The sequence below is a fragment of the Salmo salar genome, chromosome 14 (genome assembly GCF_965601325.2).
Source record: "Salmo salar chromosome 14, fSalSal1, whole genome shotgun sequence".
NCBI classification, from domain to species: Eukaryota; Metazoa; Chordata; class Actinopteri; order Salmoniformes; family Salmonidae; genus Salmo; species Salmo salar.
Genome location: NC_138304.1, coordinates 27,527,160 through 27,545,967, shown reverse-complemented (window position 1 = coordinate 27,545,967; position 18,808 = coordinate 27,527,160). Strand labels below are relative to the sequence as shown.

General features: G+C 42.1%; 1 protein-coding gene across 6 annotated transcripts in view; it reads right to left on the bottom strand.

Moving 5' to 3' along the window:
• Nucleotides 1-18,808, bottom strand: part of si:ch211-207d6.2 (sickle tail protein homolog) — a 77,814-nt gene that overhangs the window by 15,041 nt on the left and 43,965 nt on the right. For all 6 annotated transcript variants that reach the window (XM_082960866.1, XM_082960869.1, XM_082960864.1 and 3 more), the window contains 8 exons: nt 17,544-18,340; nt 16,659-16,786; nt 16,341-16,510; nt 15,520-15,704; nt 6,928-7,064; nt 6,539-6,686; nt 5,925-6,447; nt 5,277-5,559 (listed from right to left, as the gene is read on the bottom strand). In XM_082960866.1, the coding sequence (XP_082816992.1) occupies nt 5,277-5,559; nt 5,925-6,447; nt 6,539-6,686; nt 6,928-7,064; nt 15,520-15,704; nt 16,341-16,510; nt 16,659-16,786; nt 17,544-18,340 (2,371 nt within the window). The remainder of the gene's footprint in view (nt 1-5,276; nt 5,560-5,924; nt 6,448-6,538; nt 6,687-6,927; nt 7,065-15,519; nt 15,705-16,340; nt 16,511-16,658; nt 16,787-17,543; nt 18,341-18,808) is intronic.

The window sequence follows — 18,808 nt, the reverse complement described above, 5'->3', positions numbered from 1 at the left end:
GCATAAAACATACAGTACCAGTCAAAAGTTTGGACAAACCTACTCATTCAAGGGTTTTTCTTTATTTTCTACATTGTAGAATAATAGTGAAGACATCCAAACTATTAAATAAAACACATGGAATCATGTAGTAACCAAAAAAGTGTTAAATCAAAATATGTTTTTTATTTGAGATTCTTCAAAGTAGCCACCCTTTGCTTTGTGTAGGTGTTTCCAAACTTTTGACTTCTACTGTAAGTTAACAGGTTATGGTCAATAATATCAAAGGCTCCACTGAAATCTAACAGTACAGCTCCCACAATCTTCTTATTATAAAAACAATTCAATCAATCATGAGTAATTTGTGTCAGTACAGTACATGTTGAGTGCCCTTCTCTATAAGAATGCTGAAAGTCTGTTGTCAATATGTTCACAGAGAAATAGCATTGTATTTGGTTAAGACAATGTATTTGGTCAAGGCAAAACAGTTTGCTAAGATCTGGCAACAAGCTGATAGGTCTGCTGTTAGAACCAGTAAAGGCCGCTTTACCACTCTTGGGTAGTGTAATGACTTTGGCTTCCCTCCAGGCCTAAGGACAAACACCTTCCTCTAGACCGGCTATTCCCAAACTGGGGTACGCGCAATGCCGTCGGGGGTACGCCAAATAAAAATGTGATTCACATTTTCTAACAGTCCATTTAGATTTTCCAACGGGGCTATACATTTGGGTGATGTTTTTTTCTCGCCCGAGTAGCCTCGTTTCACTGCCTAAAATAAAATTAAACCATCTAGTGTTCAGCGAAATAACAACAATGTCAAATACAGGTAGCCTAGTCAAATAATTAACATCCAATCACATTAACCGTTACTCTCTCGCGGGAATTCCACTAACGGTCCGTATGTAGCCAAACGTAGCTGCTGCTCATTCCGTTTGCTCGAAAATTGATAAATGGTTAAAAAAAAGTAAGGCCCGCGTCCATAGACACACATACCAGCCTCTACTGGTAGTACTGCTACTACCAGCAGTACTACACCTGCAACTGTCAACAACACAAGTTGTTCTGCTTCCATGAGCACATCCAATGCTAGCATCAGTAATTCTACATTTGTTGCTAGCCCAGCTAGCATGCACACTGACAGTTGTGAATCTGATGCAGCCAAAGAGCTACTGCCCCCTTACCCGGGAAAGCACCGAACAGACAGGGACGTTGGACCTTTGAAGAGACGCAAATATGATGAGAACTACATTGGTTTGGGGTTCACTTATATTGGGAGTAGTGCCTTTCCTCAGCCACAGTGTGTTTTTCGTGCAAAAGTACTAATCTCACAACTCAATGAAACCTTTACTCCTGCGCAGACATTTGGAAACGAAACATGCCAATTTCAAAAATAAGCCACAGGAGTTTTTTGAGCAAGAATTAAGATTACTTTTGAGTAGTAAGACATGTATAAAAGCAACAGATACCATTAATAAGAAGGGGCTAGAAGCGTCTTATGTGGTGAGCTACCGAGTGGCTAGAACAGGCATGCCCCATACTATTGTGGAGGACTTAATTCTTCCTGCTGCCGCGGATATGGCTGGGACAATGCTTGGGGAAAAGGCCCCCAAAAAATATACAGACAATGTCTTCATCAAACAACACTGTTTCACGATGCATCAGTGACTTGGCAGGCGATGTATTAAAACAATTACTGCTTCGCATACAAGCCAGTGAATTCTATGCGTTACAGCTGGAGGAGTCAACAGACGTGGCGGGCCTGGCACAGCTCCTGGTATATGTCCGTTATGTTTATTTGGGGTCAATTAAGGAAGATATCCCCTTATGCAAACCACTGGAAACCAGGACAACAGGAGAGGATATTTTAAAAGTACTGGACAGCTTTGTGACATCAAATGGACATTGTATCCGTACTGATGGCGCAAAAGCCTGACAGGGAGACATAGTGGAGTGTTAATGCGCGTGCAAGTAGTTGCTCCCGACGCCACTTGGGTACACTGCAGCATCCACCGAGAGGTTCTTGCTGCCAAGGGAATGCCTGACAGCTTGAAATACGTTTTGGACACTACAGTGAAAATGGTTAACTTTGTTAAAGCAAGGCCCCTGAACTCTCGTGTATTTTCTGCATTATGCAATGATATGGGCAGCAAACATGTAACACATTTACAACACACAGGTCTTTCCATCATTGTATGATTTTGTGTGTGCAAATGAACAAGTTTACGGACAATGTTAAATGTGATATAGCGAAGCACCTGAGTGAGCTGGTTGCGCAATTACGCAGGTACTTTCCCAAAACGGACGACACAAACAACTGAATTCGTTATCCCTTTCATGCCCTGCCTCCAGTCCACTTACCGATATCGGAATAAGAGATCCTCATCGAAATTGCAACAAGCGGTTCTGTGAAAATGTAATTTAATCAGAAGCCACTGCCAGATTTCTGGATAGGGCTGCACTCAGAGTATCCTGCCTTGGCAAATTGCGCTGTTAAGACACTGATGCCCTTTGCAACCACATACCTATGTGAGAGTGTATTCTCGGCCCTCACTAGCTTGAAAACGAAATACAGGCACAGACTGTGTGTGGAAAATGATTTATGACTGAGACTCTCTCTAATACAACCCAACATTGAAGAGTTATGTGCATCCTTTCAAGCACACCATTCTAATTAACCTGTGGTGAGTTTTTGATGAACAAATAAGGTTTTATATGTAATATGGCTAAATAAAGAGCAAAATTATTGATTATTATTATTGCCCTGGTCCTATAACAGCTCTTTGTCACTTCCCACGAGCCGGGTTGTGACAAAAACTCACACTCATTCTTATGTTTAATAAAATATCTCGTATAGTGTGTGTTTACAATGATGCTTACAATGATGGAAGAAAAAAAACATTTCAGAGTGCACTGACCCGGTTTGTCATTATTGATTGATAACAATACTTTTCCCACCTCTCCCACACAAACTTCCCAAAATTCAAATTGACAATGCTTTTCTTTCATTATTTGGTTAGATTAATTTTATAACTTGAAATTAAGCTGAATTTATCTATGGTCTTCAATGCGTTTGGGAGCGATTGAGATACATTGTCTAGATATAGTAAAATATTGTCCGCGTATAATGAGATTAAGTGATCAGTAGATTTTAGGGAAATTGGTGTTATTTCCTTCGATTGACGAATTGCCTGAGCCAGGGATTCAATGGATAATAAAAATAGCAAAGGAGAAATTGAATCACCCTGTCTAATGCTTCTAGTGATTCTGAATGGAGCAGAGCAGATATTGCCTGTTATAACTATGGCTGAGGGATTGGCATACATAGTATTTTAATCATATTAATGAAATTGGAGACAATTCCCATATGTTCCAAGACAGACAAAGATATGACCATTCTAGTTTATCAAAACCTTTTTCTGTATCGGGAGATAAAACAGCCCAAGGAGCTGTTGTTTCTGATGAAGCATTTAAGATATGTAATAGTCGATGGAGGTTATCCGAGGATAAAGGTTTTGAGTCTTGAGACGGGACAACAACATTTTGGAAAACATTTTAATATCTGTGTTTATCAAAGATAGGAAGAACACTGGGTGGCATTCTTACCTTTTTTTAATAAAAGCAAAATTTGTGCTGTATTCACATCTCTCCCAAATGAACCTTTGTGAACGGCTGTGTTAGAAATTTCGAGCAATGGTGGACCTAATTGATTCCAAAGAAATGTATAGACCCCAGGGGCAATACCATCCCATCCAGGTGATTTGCCTTTATTCATGCTATCCAATGCTGTTTTGAGTTGATTGAGAGAGATTTAGGCTCCCAGCGAGGTGGCTTCCTCTGTTGAGAGGAGTTCTTTATTCTTTTAGAAAGGACTTAGTCTGGCTTGGTGTGGATTCACACCAAGGTGTACAGTTCTTTATAGAAGGGGGATAAGCTTTGATTGGTAGCCTAGTGGTTAGAGCGTTGGACTAGGAACCGAAAGGTTGCAAGATTGAATCCCCGAGCTGACAAGGTAAAAATCTGTCGTCCTGCCCGTGAACAAGGCAGTTAACCCACTGTTCCCCGGTAGGTCGTCATTAAAAAGAAGAATTTGTTCTTAACTGACTTGCCTAGTTAAATAAAGGTAAAATACATTTATATTTTTTTAATTTAGGATTCAGATACAATAGTTGCTATATCAGCTAATTGATCATTACTGCTTGTTGGCCAGTAAACAACTGGGAAGTTAAACAACCATGGAAGTTATGGTTGAGTCTAAGTCGAAAGACGGCAAATTATGCTCTCTGTCTTATCAATAAATTAAGTTATGTATTGACTTTGAAAAGAGTAACAGCTAACTAGTCTGAAAAAAGTGTTTATTGAGAACGCTCTAACGCAGTTAACAGCATTTCCAATTCTGATATCTTCTTTAATTGTGATTTATTCAACCCAGATGCAAATGCAGTTGCATTATTAAAAAAAAAAAGAAAACTTTGGTGGCATCCCATAGAATCTAGGGGTCATCGCCTGAATTTTTATTGATCATTATGAATTAATTTAGTTACATTTCAAATTGATCACAGAATGTAGGATTTTGTAGTAATAAAACATTGAAACGCCATTTTGTGGCTCTTTTAGGAGAATCTGAAATGTGTAATTGGCAGTAGTAGGCGTGGTGATCGGACAAGCTCATATGTCGATTTTCTATTTTCTTAATTTTAGAAAAATAATAATAGATAAATAATATACAATTGATTCAGGATAATGTTTTATGCCTGTTTGAGTAGAACATTTACTAATTTGCTTTTGGATTCTGTGCTTGCCAGGCATCACTGAGATTGTAATCAGAGAGTATATGCTGGAGAGCCTTGGTTGCGTGTGGATTGTAGTTAGTCTTATTAGATTTGTCCCGCATGTCCAAAATGGCATTCATGTCTTTCCCAATAACCAGATGGAATTTAGTTAATTCTAACAATATGCTGTTCAGAGAATCAAATAAAGTAGGATAATATGAATTTGGAGCATTCACATTAATAAAGGCAATTTTCTTTCCATTATGGATGCATTTAAGGAAAGTGATTCTGCCTTATTGGTCTTCGCCTTTAACCAAGATGGTTATTTCCACATTTCTTATGTATCATTATGATAATTTACACCTTTAGTTTTGTTTGGGGATGATGAAAAATCTGCCAGTTTGTCCAATGGTTCTGCATTCTGCGTCCTTCCAGAGTTTCTTACAAAAATACAAAACATTACAGCAAACTGGTAACTTTGATGCTTCTAACAATTGAATGGGTCTATTAACTTCCATAGTTTCTTACCTGGAAGAGATGCCTCAGTAGGTTGAGGGGCATCTACTTCGTCTGGCAGTGGAGTGTTGAGGGGAAGCTCTGGGTCTGGGAGAGATGGCTGGTCTGGAGCTAGGGGTGGAGGGGAGGACTGAGCCTCCCTTCTTCCTGTCTCAGTCACCTTCAGGTCGGGTATGGCCTTCATCAGGCTGGCCTGGGTCTCCTGGAGAATCTGCTCAAACTCATTCACAGAAGAGGTGGCTGCTGAGTTCTGTGGTGATCTTCCCTCCTCCAAGTCCCGCTCTCTCTCTGCCGTCTGTGGGGTGAAGGAGAATGGCCCAGACGTCTCAATGCATACCGATCAGAAATGTAGATGCACTTTACTGAGATTGCCAGTTCTCTAACATAAACCAGAGGGCTCTGTTTAATCATCTTGAGTGATAGTGTGGTTTATATTACATTACACAGTAAGTAACAGTCATCTCAGTTTTAAAGACTTTCTTCATCTCAACCCAGCTACCTTGAGCAAGTTTCCTGGACCCAGATTAAGTTCAGTCTTAGGCTAAAAATAATCTCAATTGAATATTATTTTTCTCGGTTTAGGCTTAAACAGGAAACTGACCCATGTGTTTTTACAGACAATAAAATAATTACTAGGATTATCAGACTGACTACAACTACCTCAACGTCCTTGACGATGTGTTTGATGCTGCCCCTGTTGGTGTGGCTCTCCTCTGAGCCAGGTGGTTGTGAGGTGGTCTCAGTGCTGCTGGCCATGGGTGCCGGTCCATCGCCACACCAAGGGACTATTCTCTTCTGCAGGGCCGGGCTGTTCTCCCGGCTGCGGGGACTGACCTTGGCCACGGTGGGGGAGTCTCGACCGTGGGTGGGGGTCAGTGGGGGGCTGGGGTGGTGTGGCAGAGCCGCTGAGTGCTGACAAGGCTGCATGTTGACGGGAGAGTTCTTCACACGGTGGACGATGTCAGGTGAGGTGGGGGCTGTGTCTGGCCTGCCTGCAGGGTTCTTGACCTGTGGCTGGGGGGGTCTGACAGAGGGCCTGGGCTGAGGTTTGGGGGATTCCATGGTGGGGAGATTCTTCCGGGGGGGTTCAGACTGGGCAATGGCAGGCTCTACACCCCCCTCTGCTGTGGCTGCTTTGGCTGCTTCAGGCTCGGGATTGTGAGGATGATTCTCTGTGACACATCTGAAGGGAACACAGCACGACTTTATTTGACTACTCAGATCATCAATCATCCTTTTACATGTCCTGGATGATATATAGGATCAGCATGTACCTTCTGAGGCCGCTGAGCGCCTCTGTCAGGGCTTTGACCCTCTTAAGCATGCTGTCCATCTTATGAGGCTCCTCCTTCAGGAAGCGCACCGCCTCCACCTCCACACGCAGCACCGTCCGCATCTTCTCATGCAGGCTTGGGAACTCACCTGACAGAGGGGAGGGAGGGACCATAAATCCTAAAATTGTCACACATCGACGAGGCGTCAGCTATCCACAGTGTCCTTTCTTACCCTTCACATATCTTAAAAGATTACAGAACTGACTGGTTGTATATGATTAATGCTGCTATGGAGCATCTCCTGCTATTGGTAACTTAATCACTTGAACATCTTCTACCTGTGGTCAATGATGTGCTAACCTCTAGCAGGAGCCCCAGACAGTGCTCACCTTTAAGTCCAGCCAAGGCCTCTCCCACCCTCCTGAGGTTGACAGCTCCCTCCTCCACGTCCCTGAGGGTGACTGACAGCTGACCTTTGCCGGAGGACGAGTCTCTCCTCAGACGTTCCACATACTCCTCCAGCTCCCTGAGAGACACACGTTCCACATCTGGTCATAACATTACAGTAAAACCAATGTTCATGTTTGGCATGACAAGGAAAGACATTGGTGATTGGCCTATATTATGATGGTGCTCACTGCTCAACTAATAAATGGTTCCGTTTTTGCATCTTCTCCCAGGCACTGTAGTATTTGCATGGTGATTTCTCCTAATGTAATAACGAGCAATAAACATCAGATGGCAGCGAAGTAAACGTTGAGTTCATGCAAGTGTGTGCAAAGCGGTCATCAAGGCAAAGGGTGGCTTCTTTGAAGAATCTCAAATATAAAATATATTTTGATTTGTTTAACACTTTTGGTTACTACATGATTCCATATGTGTTATTTCATAGTTTTGATGTCTTCACTATTATTCTACAATGTAGAAAATAGTACAAATAATTAAAAACACTTGAATGAGTAGGTGTGTCCTAACTTTTGACTGGTAGTGTATATACACACATTTTGGGGGACACGCTGTATATTGTAAAATTCGACTGCACGGCAGACCACACATAATTTAATATCCAAGTTTTTACCTAAATGATTCATACTCATTTATATGTTAGTATTAAACTGTTATCTACTTACTCAAAACATAAGATTAATCTGCAAAACAAATGAGACATTATTTGGTTCCAACACTGAAGAAGATGTTGGTGAAGAACCATTTTTAAGAGTCTAAAGGAGGGTGAACCGGGCTTCATAAAAAATGATTACTACCTTACTATTCTGCGCAGGCTGACAAAGACCAATTAGGCTATTTCAAACACTTCAAGCTACAAGGAGTCAAAAGCCACCTACTGGGCCAAAAAAATCTGAGGTGTGCACAGATTATTTGGACAATAATACTTTGTGGAGTTGTTTTCATTAGTGGGAAGAAGTTTAACTAATGTCTTATTGTGGGGTCCTAGGTAAACAAAAGTGTCACAAAGCATAAATCAGGGCATTTGAAGCCAAGCAGAGATCTTCATGCCTTCTGCTAAACCTGGCCTGATATCACAAATAAGATGTGTCCTGTCCCAGGTGGAATGAACGTAGATGGAGCCCTAAACATATTTTTCATGGGGACAGATGCCTTGCAATCTCTAAAGAACAGTTTCAGATGCAATGTGCGTATGAATTAGTAGTCGAAACACGTTGCAGTTGTGCGTCCTGATATTCAGGATGTTTTGCTCCTAAATGTGTTCTTTTGTATACATTTTCTGGAAATGGTTCACCAAAGTCTATTGTACTGTACTTGCCGCCTACTTGTTTTTTTTTTCTCCAATCAAATCTAAAATAAATTGAAAAATAGCCTCCACACGGGGATGTATTTTTCAATTTTAGGCTTTTCAAATATATTCCATTCTCTTGTTTATATTATGGTTATATTCCCACTAATATTCCTTTGTGTAATTAAACTTTGACGTGTATTTTTCTGTCTTTATAATACTAATATTTCACTTGTAAAGAGCATTTCCCACGCTCAATGCAAATTAAGTTGGTTGGAGCTTGCTTTGTGCACAAATCATTTGACTGCTACAGTTTGAGACTTATTCTCTTTTATTTATGAAAAGAAGCTGATACTGGCCTTCATTACTTACGATTTATTTCTGATATTTTAGCTTACTTAAAATGGCAATATGTAACTTTTTGGGTGACCCGACCAAATTTAGATAGTATAGCGTAGAGAATCATTGTACCATCTTATTTTGTCACATAAACTGAAATTAGGTGAACTATTAGAGTTTTAGCAACCAGGAAATGGCAGAGCGATTTCTGCATAGTGCAAGCTAAAATGTATATTATGGTATTTCTATTCCAAGAAAAACAAAAATACATGAAATGTTATAGTAGCCTATGTATTGCCTACCTAAAACATCCGTTAACACATTTGAAGTCATCCAAAATAGAAAAAAATACATAGTTGAAATCAGAAGTTTACATACACCTTAGCCAAATACATTTAAACTCAGTTTTTAACTTGGGTCAAACGTGTCGGGTAGCCTTCCACAAGCTTCCCACAATAAGTTGGGTGAATTTTGGCCTATTCCTCCTGACAAAGCTGGTGTAACTGAGTCATGTTTGTAGGCCTCCTTGCTCGCACACTCTTTTTCAATTCTGCCCACAAATTTTCTATAGGGTTGAGGTCAGGGCTTTGTGATGGCCACTCCAATACCTTGACTTTGTTGTCCTTAAGCCATTTTGCCACAACTTCAGAAGTTTGCTTGGGGTCATTGTCCATTTGGAAGACCCATTTGCGACCAAGCTTTAACTTCCTGACTGATGTCTTGAGATGTTGCTTCAATATATCCACATAATTTTCTATCCTCATGATGCCATCTATTTTGTGAAGTGCATCAGTCCCTCTGCAGCAAAGCACCCCCACAACATGATGCTGCCACCCCCATGCTTCACGGCTGGGATCGTGTTCTTCGGCTTGCAAGCCTCCCCCTTTTTCCTCCAAACATAACAATGGTCATTATGGCCAAACAGTTCTATTTTTCTTTCATCAGACCAGAGGACATTTCTCTAAAAAGTATGATCTTTGTCCCCATGTGCAGTTGCAAACCGTAGTCTGGCTTTTTTATGGCGGTTTTGGAGCAGTGGCTTCTTCCTTTCTGAGCGGACTTTCAGGTTATGTCGATATAGGACTCGTTTTACTGTGGATATAGATACTTTTGTACCTGTTTCCTCCAGCATCTTCACAAGGTACTTTGCTGTTGTTCTGGAACTGATTTGCACTTTTCTCACCAAAGTACGTTCATCTCTAGGAGACAGAACGCGTCTCCTTCCTGAGTGGTATAACAGCTGCATGGTCCCACGGTGTTTATACTTGCGTACTATTGTTTGTACAGATGAACGTGGTACCTTCAGGTGTTTGGAAATTGCTCCCAAGGATGAACCAAACTGGTGGCGGTTCCAATTTTTTTCTGAGGTCTTGGCTGATTTCTTTTGATTTTCCCATGATGTCAAGAAAAGAAGCACTGAGTTTGAAGGTAGGCATTGAAATACATCCACAGGTACACCAATTGACTCAAATGATGTCAATTAGCCTATCAGAAGCTTCTAAAGCCATGACATAATTTTCTGGAATTTTCCAAGCTGTTTAAAAAGGCACAGTCAACTTAGTGTATGTACACTTCTGACCTACTGGAATTGTGATAGTGAAATAATCTGTCTAAACAATTGTTGGAAAAATTACTATGCACAAAGTAGATGTCCTAACCGACTTGCAAAAACTATAGTTTGTTAACAAGAAATTTGTGGAGTGGTTGAAAATCTAGTTTTAATGACTCCAACCTAGGTGTATGTAAACTTCCGACTTCAACTGTATACCAAAGTTAAAAAGTAGAAACCATATACTGAACAAAAATATAAACGCAACACATAAAGTGTTGGTCCAATGTTTCATGAGCTGAAACAAAAGATCCCAGAAATTATCCATAAGCACAAAAAGCGTATTTCTCTCAAATTCTGTGCACAAATTTGTTTACATCCCTGTTAGTGAGCATTTCTCTTTTGCCAATATTATCCATCCACCTGACAGGTGTGGCATATCAAGAAGCTGATTAAACAGCATGATCATTACACAGGTGCACCTTATACTGGGGGACAATTAAAGGCCACTAAAATGTGCAGTTTTGGTACAGAACACAATGCCACAAATGTCTGACGTTTTGAGGGAACGTGCAATTGCCATGCTGACTGCCGGAATGTACACCAGAGCTGTTGCAAGAGAACCCAATGTTAATTTCTCAACCAGAAGCCGCGTCTATTGTCATTTTAGACAATTTGGCAATATGTCCAACCGGCCTCACAACCACAGACCACGTGTATGGCGTCGTGTGGGCAAGAGGTTTGCTGATGCCAACGTTGTGAACAGAGTGCCCCATGGTGGCGGTGGGGTTATAGTATGCGCAGGCAAAAGCTACAGACAATGAACATGAGAAGATCCTGAGGCCCATTGTCGTGCCATTCATCCGCCACCATCACCTAATGTTTCAGCATGATAATGCACGGCCCCATATCGCAAGGTTCTCTACACAATTCCTGGAAGCTGAAAATGTCCCAGTTCTTCCATGGCCTCCTTACTCACCAGACACGTCACCCATTGAGCATGTTTGGGATGCTCTGGATTTACATGTACGACAGCGTGTTCCAGTTCCTTCCAATATGCAGAAACTTCACACAGCCATTGAAGAGGAGTGGGACAACATTCCACAGGCCACAATCAACAGCCTGATCAACTCTAAGTGAAGAAGATGTGTCGCGCTCCATAGACAAATGGTGGCCACACCAGATACTGACTGGTTTTTGGATGTACATCCCTACATTTTTTTAAAAGGTATCTGTGACTGTAGAAAAGGCCCATGGAGTTGGTGGAAGAATCCTTTAATTCATGGCCAGTTGCTCAGCTGGGCCAGAGGCACTTTAATTAGGTCAGGGGAAATGTCCGAGAGATCAACTCATTAAAAGTAGGAAATTGCCATCGCCCAACCTCGCTGCTTTCTCTTCCTTAACTCCGTCTAATCCAGACGTTCTGTGCGTCCATGAAGCCTCTTAAGTCCACCGAATCTGTTACCTTTTCATCTGAACTATCTGTTGTGATCGGGAGAGCGGGCCATCAGTTATTGTTTATAGTTATTACCGCGGGGGACGGCTTGGAGCGCACGCTTCAAACCCATTGTGTAATGTAAATGGTCAATGATCACAGCCCTACAGATCATCACAGGCCAATTAGGCCATCAATATATAGTTAATAGGTAATGAAATTACATGTACATATGAAGACAAACTTGAAAGGGTGAAATATGAAACGTCATTGTTTGCTGAACTGATCAATTCTGATAAACTAATGGGGATTATAGATTGAATAACCGATCACTGATTGAATTATTTGTATTATTCTTCTCATGATTATGATGAATAGTTACAAGCCTAAATGACTCAAGGATGATTCCTATTGACTTCTTACTGAACTGAATTGCTGAAATTACCTAATTATGTTAATAGTGAATGAATGCAATAATTTGATCTTTGTGATTATGAATTTGATTGGATACATGTTATTCTGTTTCCTTTGTTATGCAGCACAGACTACCCAGTAAATATACCACTTCATGGTTAAAGGAATTCCTGCCTCAGTCTCATCCATTCCTCTGTCACCTGACCTGTGACCACCTGTTCACCTTCACTGTCAGTCATCCTACCTGTCCAGCTATCCACACAGATTCCACTAATCTTTCAGTGACCAACATGCATATCGGTATTCCCAATCATGTGAAAGCTATAGATTAGGGCCTAATGAGTTTATTTAAATTCATTGATTTCCTTATATGAATGAGCTGTAACTATATACTCAGGCATTCAAAACAGCCCTGCTTTAGGCTATCAAAGAGCTGTCAATTAATAATCATATAAATGGATGGAATCAGTGAATTAATGGCTGCAGCAACCATTACACAGTCTGACAAGCTACATAACAAAAATTATGCCTAATTAGACAAAATAGCAATTAAGTAGTTCAAACGACTTAATATCTTCTTTAAACTACTTAGTATCTCATGTGAATGACTAAGTCATTCAAACAAAATAATTCTAAGAGTCTACGTTTTTTTTGAATGTATTTGCCTTGGGCTTCAGAGCTTCCGTAGTTATAGACAAAACATAAGCTTCTCATTAATCTTCTACCCTATTCTAAGCAAGCACTGATGTTATGTCAGGAGGGGATTTCAAACTTAAAGACACACTGTTGCTGACAGATAAGAAACCTGTTTGACGTGCTCAGTCAGAAGCTGTTTGTTGACAACAGTCTGACGAGCAGTCTCTGTGTCAGCTACTGCTATCAAAGTACTCCACATAAAATAACACTCAAAACAGGTGTTTGACGGCCAGATGCAGAACAATGACAGTGACCAATCTAAATGTATTAGTCAATTAATTTCCTTATTAAATGGTTAAGACGAATATAAAAAGGGACCAAAGGTTGGATTCTTTGAAGTGACTATGTTTAATCCAAAGTCACAAAGAAAGTACATGCATGTCTGGACCGAGAACTGCCTCACTATCCATAAAAACTATAGTTGGGTTGCCTGACAACGTCACGAAAACGATGCATGAGTTTTGACTCATGTCACATCTATGCCAATATGGCTCAAATTTGCTAGCTAACTAATCAACTGTAAGAATGTATTTAAGAGACGTGTTCATTGTGAAAAGGTATTTCTGTTTTCAATAAATTTGGAGAGGAAATATAGTTTACATGTTGATAACAATCCTTTGATTCTAAGCCAACCAGTCTGTTTTGCCCCAAGGGTTGCGCACACATCGGTTTTGTTGCTAAACAACCCAGCCGGGGGCAGCAGGTAGCCTAGTGGTTAGAACATTGGGCCAATAACTGAAAGGTTGCTAGATCGAATCCCTGAGCTGGTAAAAATCTGTCGTTCTGCCCCTGAACAAGGCAGTTAACCCACTGTTCCTAGGCTGTCATTGTAAATAAGAATTTGTTCTTAACTGACTTGCCTAGTTAACCAAAGGATAAATAAAAATGTCTACACTAAATGACCAAAAGTATGTGGACAACTGCTTGTTGAACCTCATTCCAAAATAATAGGCATTAATATGAAGTTGTTCCCCCTTTTCCTGCTATAACAGCCTTCACTCTTCTGGGAAGGCTTTCCACCAAATGTTGGAACATTGCTGCTGGCGACTTGCTTCCATTCAGCCACAAGAGCATTAGGGAGGTTGGGCAATTAGGCCTGTTTCGCAGTCATCGTTCCAATTCATCTCAAACGTGTTCGAGGGGGTTGAGGTCAAGGCTCTGTGCAGGCCAGTCAAGTTCTTCCACACCGATCGACAAACCATTTTTGTATGGACCTCGCTTTGTGCACGGGGGCATTGTCATGCTGAAACAGGAAAGGACCTTCCCCAAACTGTTGCCACAAAGTTGGAAGCACATAATAGTCTAGAATGTCATTGTATGCTGTAGCGTTAAGATTTCCCTTTGACTGGAACTAAGGGGCCTAGCAAGAACCATGAAAAACAGACACAGACCATTATTCTTCCTCCACCAAACTTTACAGTTGGCACTATGCATTGGGGCATGTAGCATTCTCCTGGCATCCACCAAACCCAGATTTGTCCGTCGGACTGCCAGATTGTGAAGCGTGATTCATCACTCCAGAGATCGCGTTTCCACTGCTCCAGAGTTGAATGGTAGCAAGCTTTACACCACTTCAGCCGATGCTTGGCATTGCGCATGGTGACCTTAGGATTGTGTGCGGCTGCTCGGCCATGGAAACCCATTTCATTAAATTCCTGATGAACACGTCTTGTGCTGACGTTGCTTCTAGAGGCAGTTTGGAACTCGGTAGTGAGAATTGCAACACTCGGCGTTCCTGCTCTGTGAGCTTGTGTGGCCTACCACTTCGCGGCTGAGCCGTTGTTGCTCCCAGACATTTCCACTTCACAATATCATCACTTAGAGCAGGGCAGAAATTTGACGAACTGACTTGTTGGAAAGGTAACATCATATGACGGTGCCAAGTTGAAAGTCACTGAGCTCTTCAATAAGGCCATTCTACTGCCAATGTTTGTCTATGGAGATTGCATGGCTGTGTGCTCAACTTTATACCTGTCAGCAACGGGTGTGGCTGAAATAGCCGAATCCACTAATTTGAAGGTGTGTCCACATACTTTTGAATATATAGTGTATGTTAAGCGTGAAAAAGTGTGAGAAATAGCTGTTTCCCAATATCTGTTTTCCCACCCAAATGGTGCTCTCAAGATTACATAACAGCTACATACAGTATACAGTAACACAGGTGTTTAACACATAGTATTGTCTAACCCCCCCCCCCCCAGTCTCCAAGATGAATTTGGCCCAGTGATCTGACATTAGTAAAGTAAGACATAGGCTTTGACTCCATTACTAATCTCTACTATCACCGTCAGTACCACAGTCCCCCCCCCAGATCACACACTTAACAACCTCATTAGCACTCAGTTAAACATTGTGCAACATTACTAGCAATTTTTGGCTGAACACCAATGACTCATTCAATAGCTGAGTTAGTGTACGTACCACATGCTGGTAGATAGACTGTGCTCTGATTCACTGGAATTTGTTCTGACTACATAATCAGAGTAGATTAACTAATCCCACTTTAGCGGCAACTAATTACTTCACATTGCAACATAAGATCACGCTCACAATGTAAGCTTCAGCAGTTAAGCCAAATGTAAAAAACGAATAAGGCATCTGGAGCAATTACGTATTACTGTCGTCTGATCACTGTTTATTGTAGGAAGTAGATTTCTCTTTTTGTTGCCATAGGATATAATCTGTACTCTTGTTATTAACAATAGCTGTGTAAAAGTAAGATGTGCTCAACAAAGTAAATGCCTTCAATTAATTACATATCCTGTCAGTCAGTGTGTGGGGTTCCAAACCCTTACCTGAGCTGGGCCAGCACTCTCTCCTCCATGGCCTGGTACTTGTGTCTCTCCTCGTCCACCGTGGTCCTCTGTCTCTGGCCAGGCTCTGTCTCCTGCTGTTGTCTCTGTAGGGTCTCAGACATCACCTCAGCTAGCTCCTCCTCTGCTCTCTTCAGCATCCCCCTCACACTGTCCTGGTTCTGCATCTGGTAATGGACCATATACATTGGTTTCATTGGCATTACAACACACACCCAATGAATGAGATGCACTATACGTGATGGAGGAGTATAATGGAGTACATAATATAAACACACACCATGTCAAGGTATACTGTATATATTGGATCTAGATATATTCAGATTCTCTCAGATACCACAATTGTGAATATTGTACATCTGTCTTTTACATTTGTGTTTTCACTTATGGTGCTTGGATGACAAGAGGTATCACTTAAAGCTGCAATAGGAAACTTTTTGGGCGACCCAACCAAATTCACATAGAAATGTGTGTTATATATAGAAGGGTCATTCTCATTGAAAGCAAGTCCAAGAAGTGGCTTTCCGTTCTTAAGTTTCGATTTTGCATCTTTGACTTTCGGTTTTGTACACCAGCTTCAAAACAGCTGAAAATACAATATTTTTGGTTATGGAAAATATATTTCACAGCGGTTTAGATGGTACAATGATTATCTACACTATACTTGCTTGTTTTGTCACAAACTGAAATTAGGCGAACTATTAGAATGTTTGCAACCAGGAAAGAGCGGAGCGATTTCTGCATAGTGCATCTTTAAACAATTCTGATAATGGATGAATGTAACGTGCAGGTGTCTTGAGTACCTGTAGCTGTCGGAGTTGGTGAAGCTGCTGTCGGAGGTCAGTGATGTTCCTCCTGACCGTGGTCAGTGTGACCTGCAGGGTGGAGTCAGGGGAAGGGGCCCGAAGGACTAGAGCATTGGAGCCGTCAGCAAGGAGGGCCGGGGTTCTGGCTGCAGGAACTGGTGACACTCCTACACATCAGATCAGTTACTATGAGTTACTGTAATACCAGATTAAAATAGGGCAGATTCAAAATAACTTTCATTATTTATGCATGAAACCACAAAAAACTAATCCTAATTTGACTTTGTAACACTAATAGTTGTGTAATAACAGCACCTGCACTGTTGTTGACATGGAAAGGAGAAGCAGTCCTCCTATCTATCTCAGCTGGCCCAAAAGCAAGTGCATGCTGAACAAGGCCAGCCAGACTGGCAATCTGTTGTTCCATGGCCTTCATTCGCTCACTGCAAAACAATACATGTTTGGCCCAAAACAATACTGTGCTATGTACAGGTAACTGCCAAAATAAAGTAAACTCCAACCTAAAGTGTCTTAATAGGGCGTTGGGCCACCACGAGCCAGAACATCTTGGCACGAGCCAGAACAGCTTGGCATAGATTCTACAAGTGTCTGGAAATCTATTGGAGGGATGCGACTCCATTCTTTCACAAGAAATTCATAAGAAATGTTGTTGATGGTTGTGGAAAACGCTGTCTCAGGCGCCGCTCCCGAATCTCTCATATGGTTTACATCGTTTTCATGCTCATCAAACCAGTCGGTGACAACTCAAGCCCTGTGGATGGGGGTATTGTCATCCTATGGGGGCATAGCCATGGTAGACAAAATAATGGCCTGCCCAGGATTTTCTATACATAACCCTAAGCATGATGGAATGTTAATTGCTTAATTAACTCAGGAACCACACCTGTGTGGAAGCACCTGCTTTCAATATACTTTGTATCCCTCATTTACTCAAGATATTCCATTATTTTGGCAGTTACCTATAATACATAACAATAACAACAACAACAATGCATTGTATTTCTAACGTGCTTTATCAAAAACCCAAAGTTGAAGTGGTAGTTAGTCACCCAGCACGCTGGAAAACAGAGGCAATCGTTACTGAGTGGACTATCCTGACTGAACAAATAAAATGAGCCCTCTGTTATGTGTGTATCAACATAGTTATAGAATGAGTAATTCTATGTCTGTGAGTCTCACCTGGTCTGGGGGTCATTGGGGGTGAGGTGTCCCTGAAACAGCCTGTCCCCATAGTGCCCTGGGGGGAGCTCCACGAACACAGGAGAGGAGGACACAGAGGACACACTACCCCTGGTCCTGTTCACCACCTCCACTGTATTACCATTACTCTCCTTCCGCAGAGACCGGCGAATAGGAGAGCCCCTCTCTGAGGCCACAGGGCCATGGTTGTCATTCAATCTGTGAGGGGAAGGGGGCGGGGTTTTGGTGCCGAGTGGCGGTAGTCCCTGGCTTTCCCCGTACCTCCGGGACTTCTGCCTGTAGAGGGAGTGCTGCTGCTCCGGGTTCTCTGTATAGGAGGCTGTGGACTTGACCGAGGCTCGGTGGAGGCTACCACCACCTATGTCGACCATGTCTTCCGTGTGGCCGCCCCCCTGGGAGGAGGCGATACTCAGCCGGCCCTCCTGGACAGCGTAGGGGTCAGTGACGTTGACATACAACCCGTCGGCACGCACCAGCGCCATACTTTTACTGCTCAGGTCCTCGTCAGGTTTGACGTCTCTTCTCTCCAGGATAGCACTGGGGGAGGGTGTGACGGACCTGCTGGGGGGCCCACTGGACATGCCAGCCCTGGGGAGGGTGGCACTGCCTGGTACCCCTCCCCCAGCTCGGGGGCCGTAGGGGATCCTAGAGGGGGAGGAGGGCATGGAGCGGACCGTGGGGGGAGACATGGACCCCTGTATGGAGTGGACAGGACTGCAGGTGGATTGTAACGTGTGTACAGGGCTATGACTTCCATACAGTATCTCCCTTGGTATCTGAAATTCAGAGAAAAGATCATCAAAGTCAATGGAAAGAGACTTGATGTGCTATGCAGAGAGACTCTCAGTCATTAGGTTAACGGTATGTCTGTCCCCCCCAAAAAATACATCTATGAATCAAATGTTGCTTTCAAAATGACAAATCGTAGACAGGATGTGCATATGTTTTGACAAAGGCCATACACAGAGTGTGGGAGAAAAAGAGAGGAAAACCACATCCACAAAGGTGGAATTGTACCACAGGTAAACAAAGCTATCTGTTTAGACATGTCGTTGTTGCACAGTCATGCGTCACTGTGCAGAGTGAAGACACAGAGCGTTTGTTGTGTATGCTGTGCGTGCAGGACTAATTCCCAACATTACCATTGACACATAATTCTCCCTGATCTGCATCTTTGTCTGTATTCAGTTCAGAGTCTTTTCACAACAACAATCTAAAGACAACTTGTTCAGATCATATGGTCA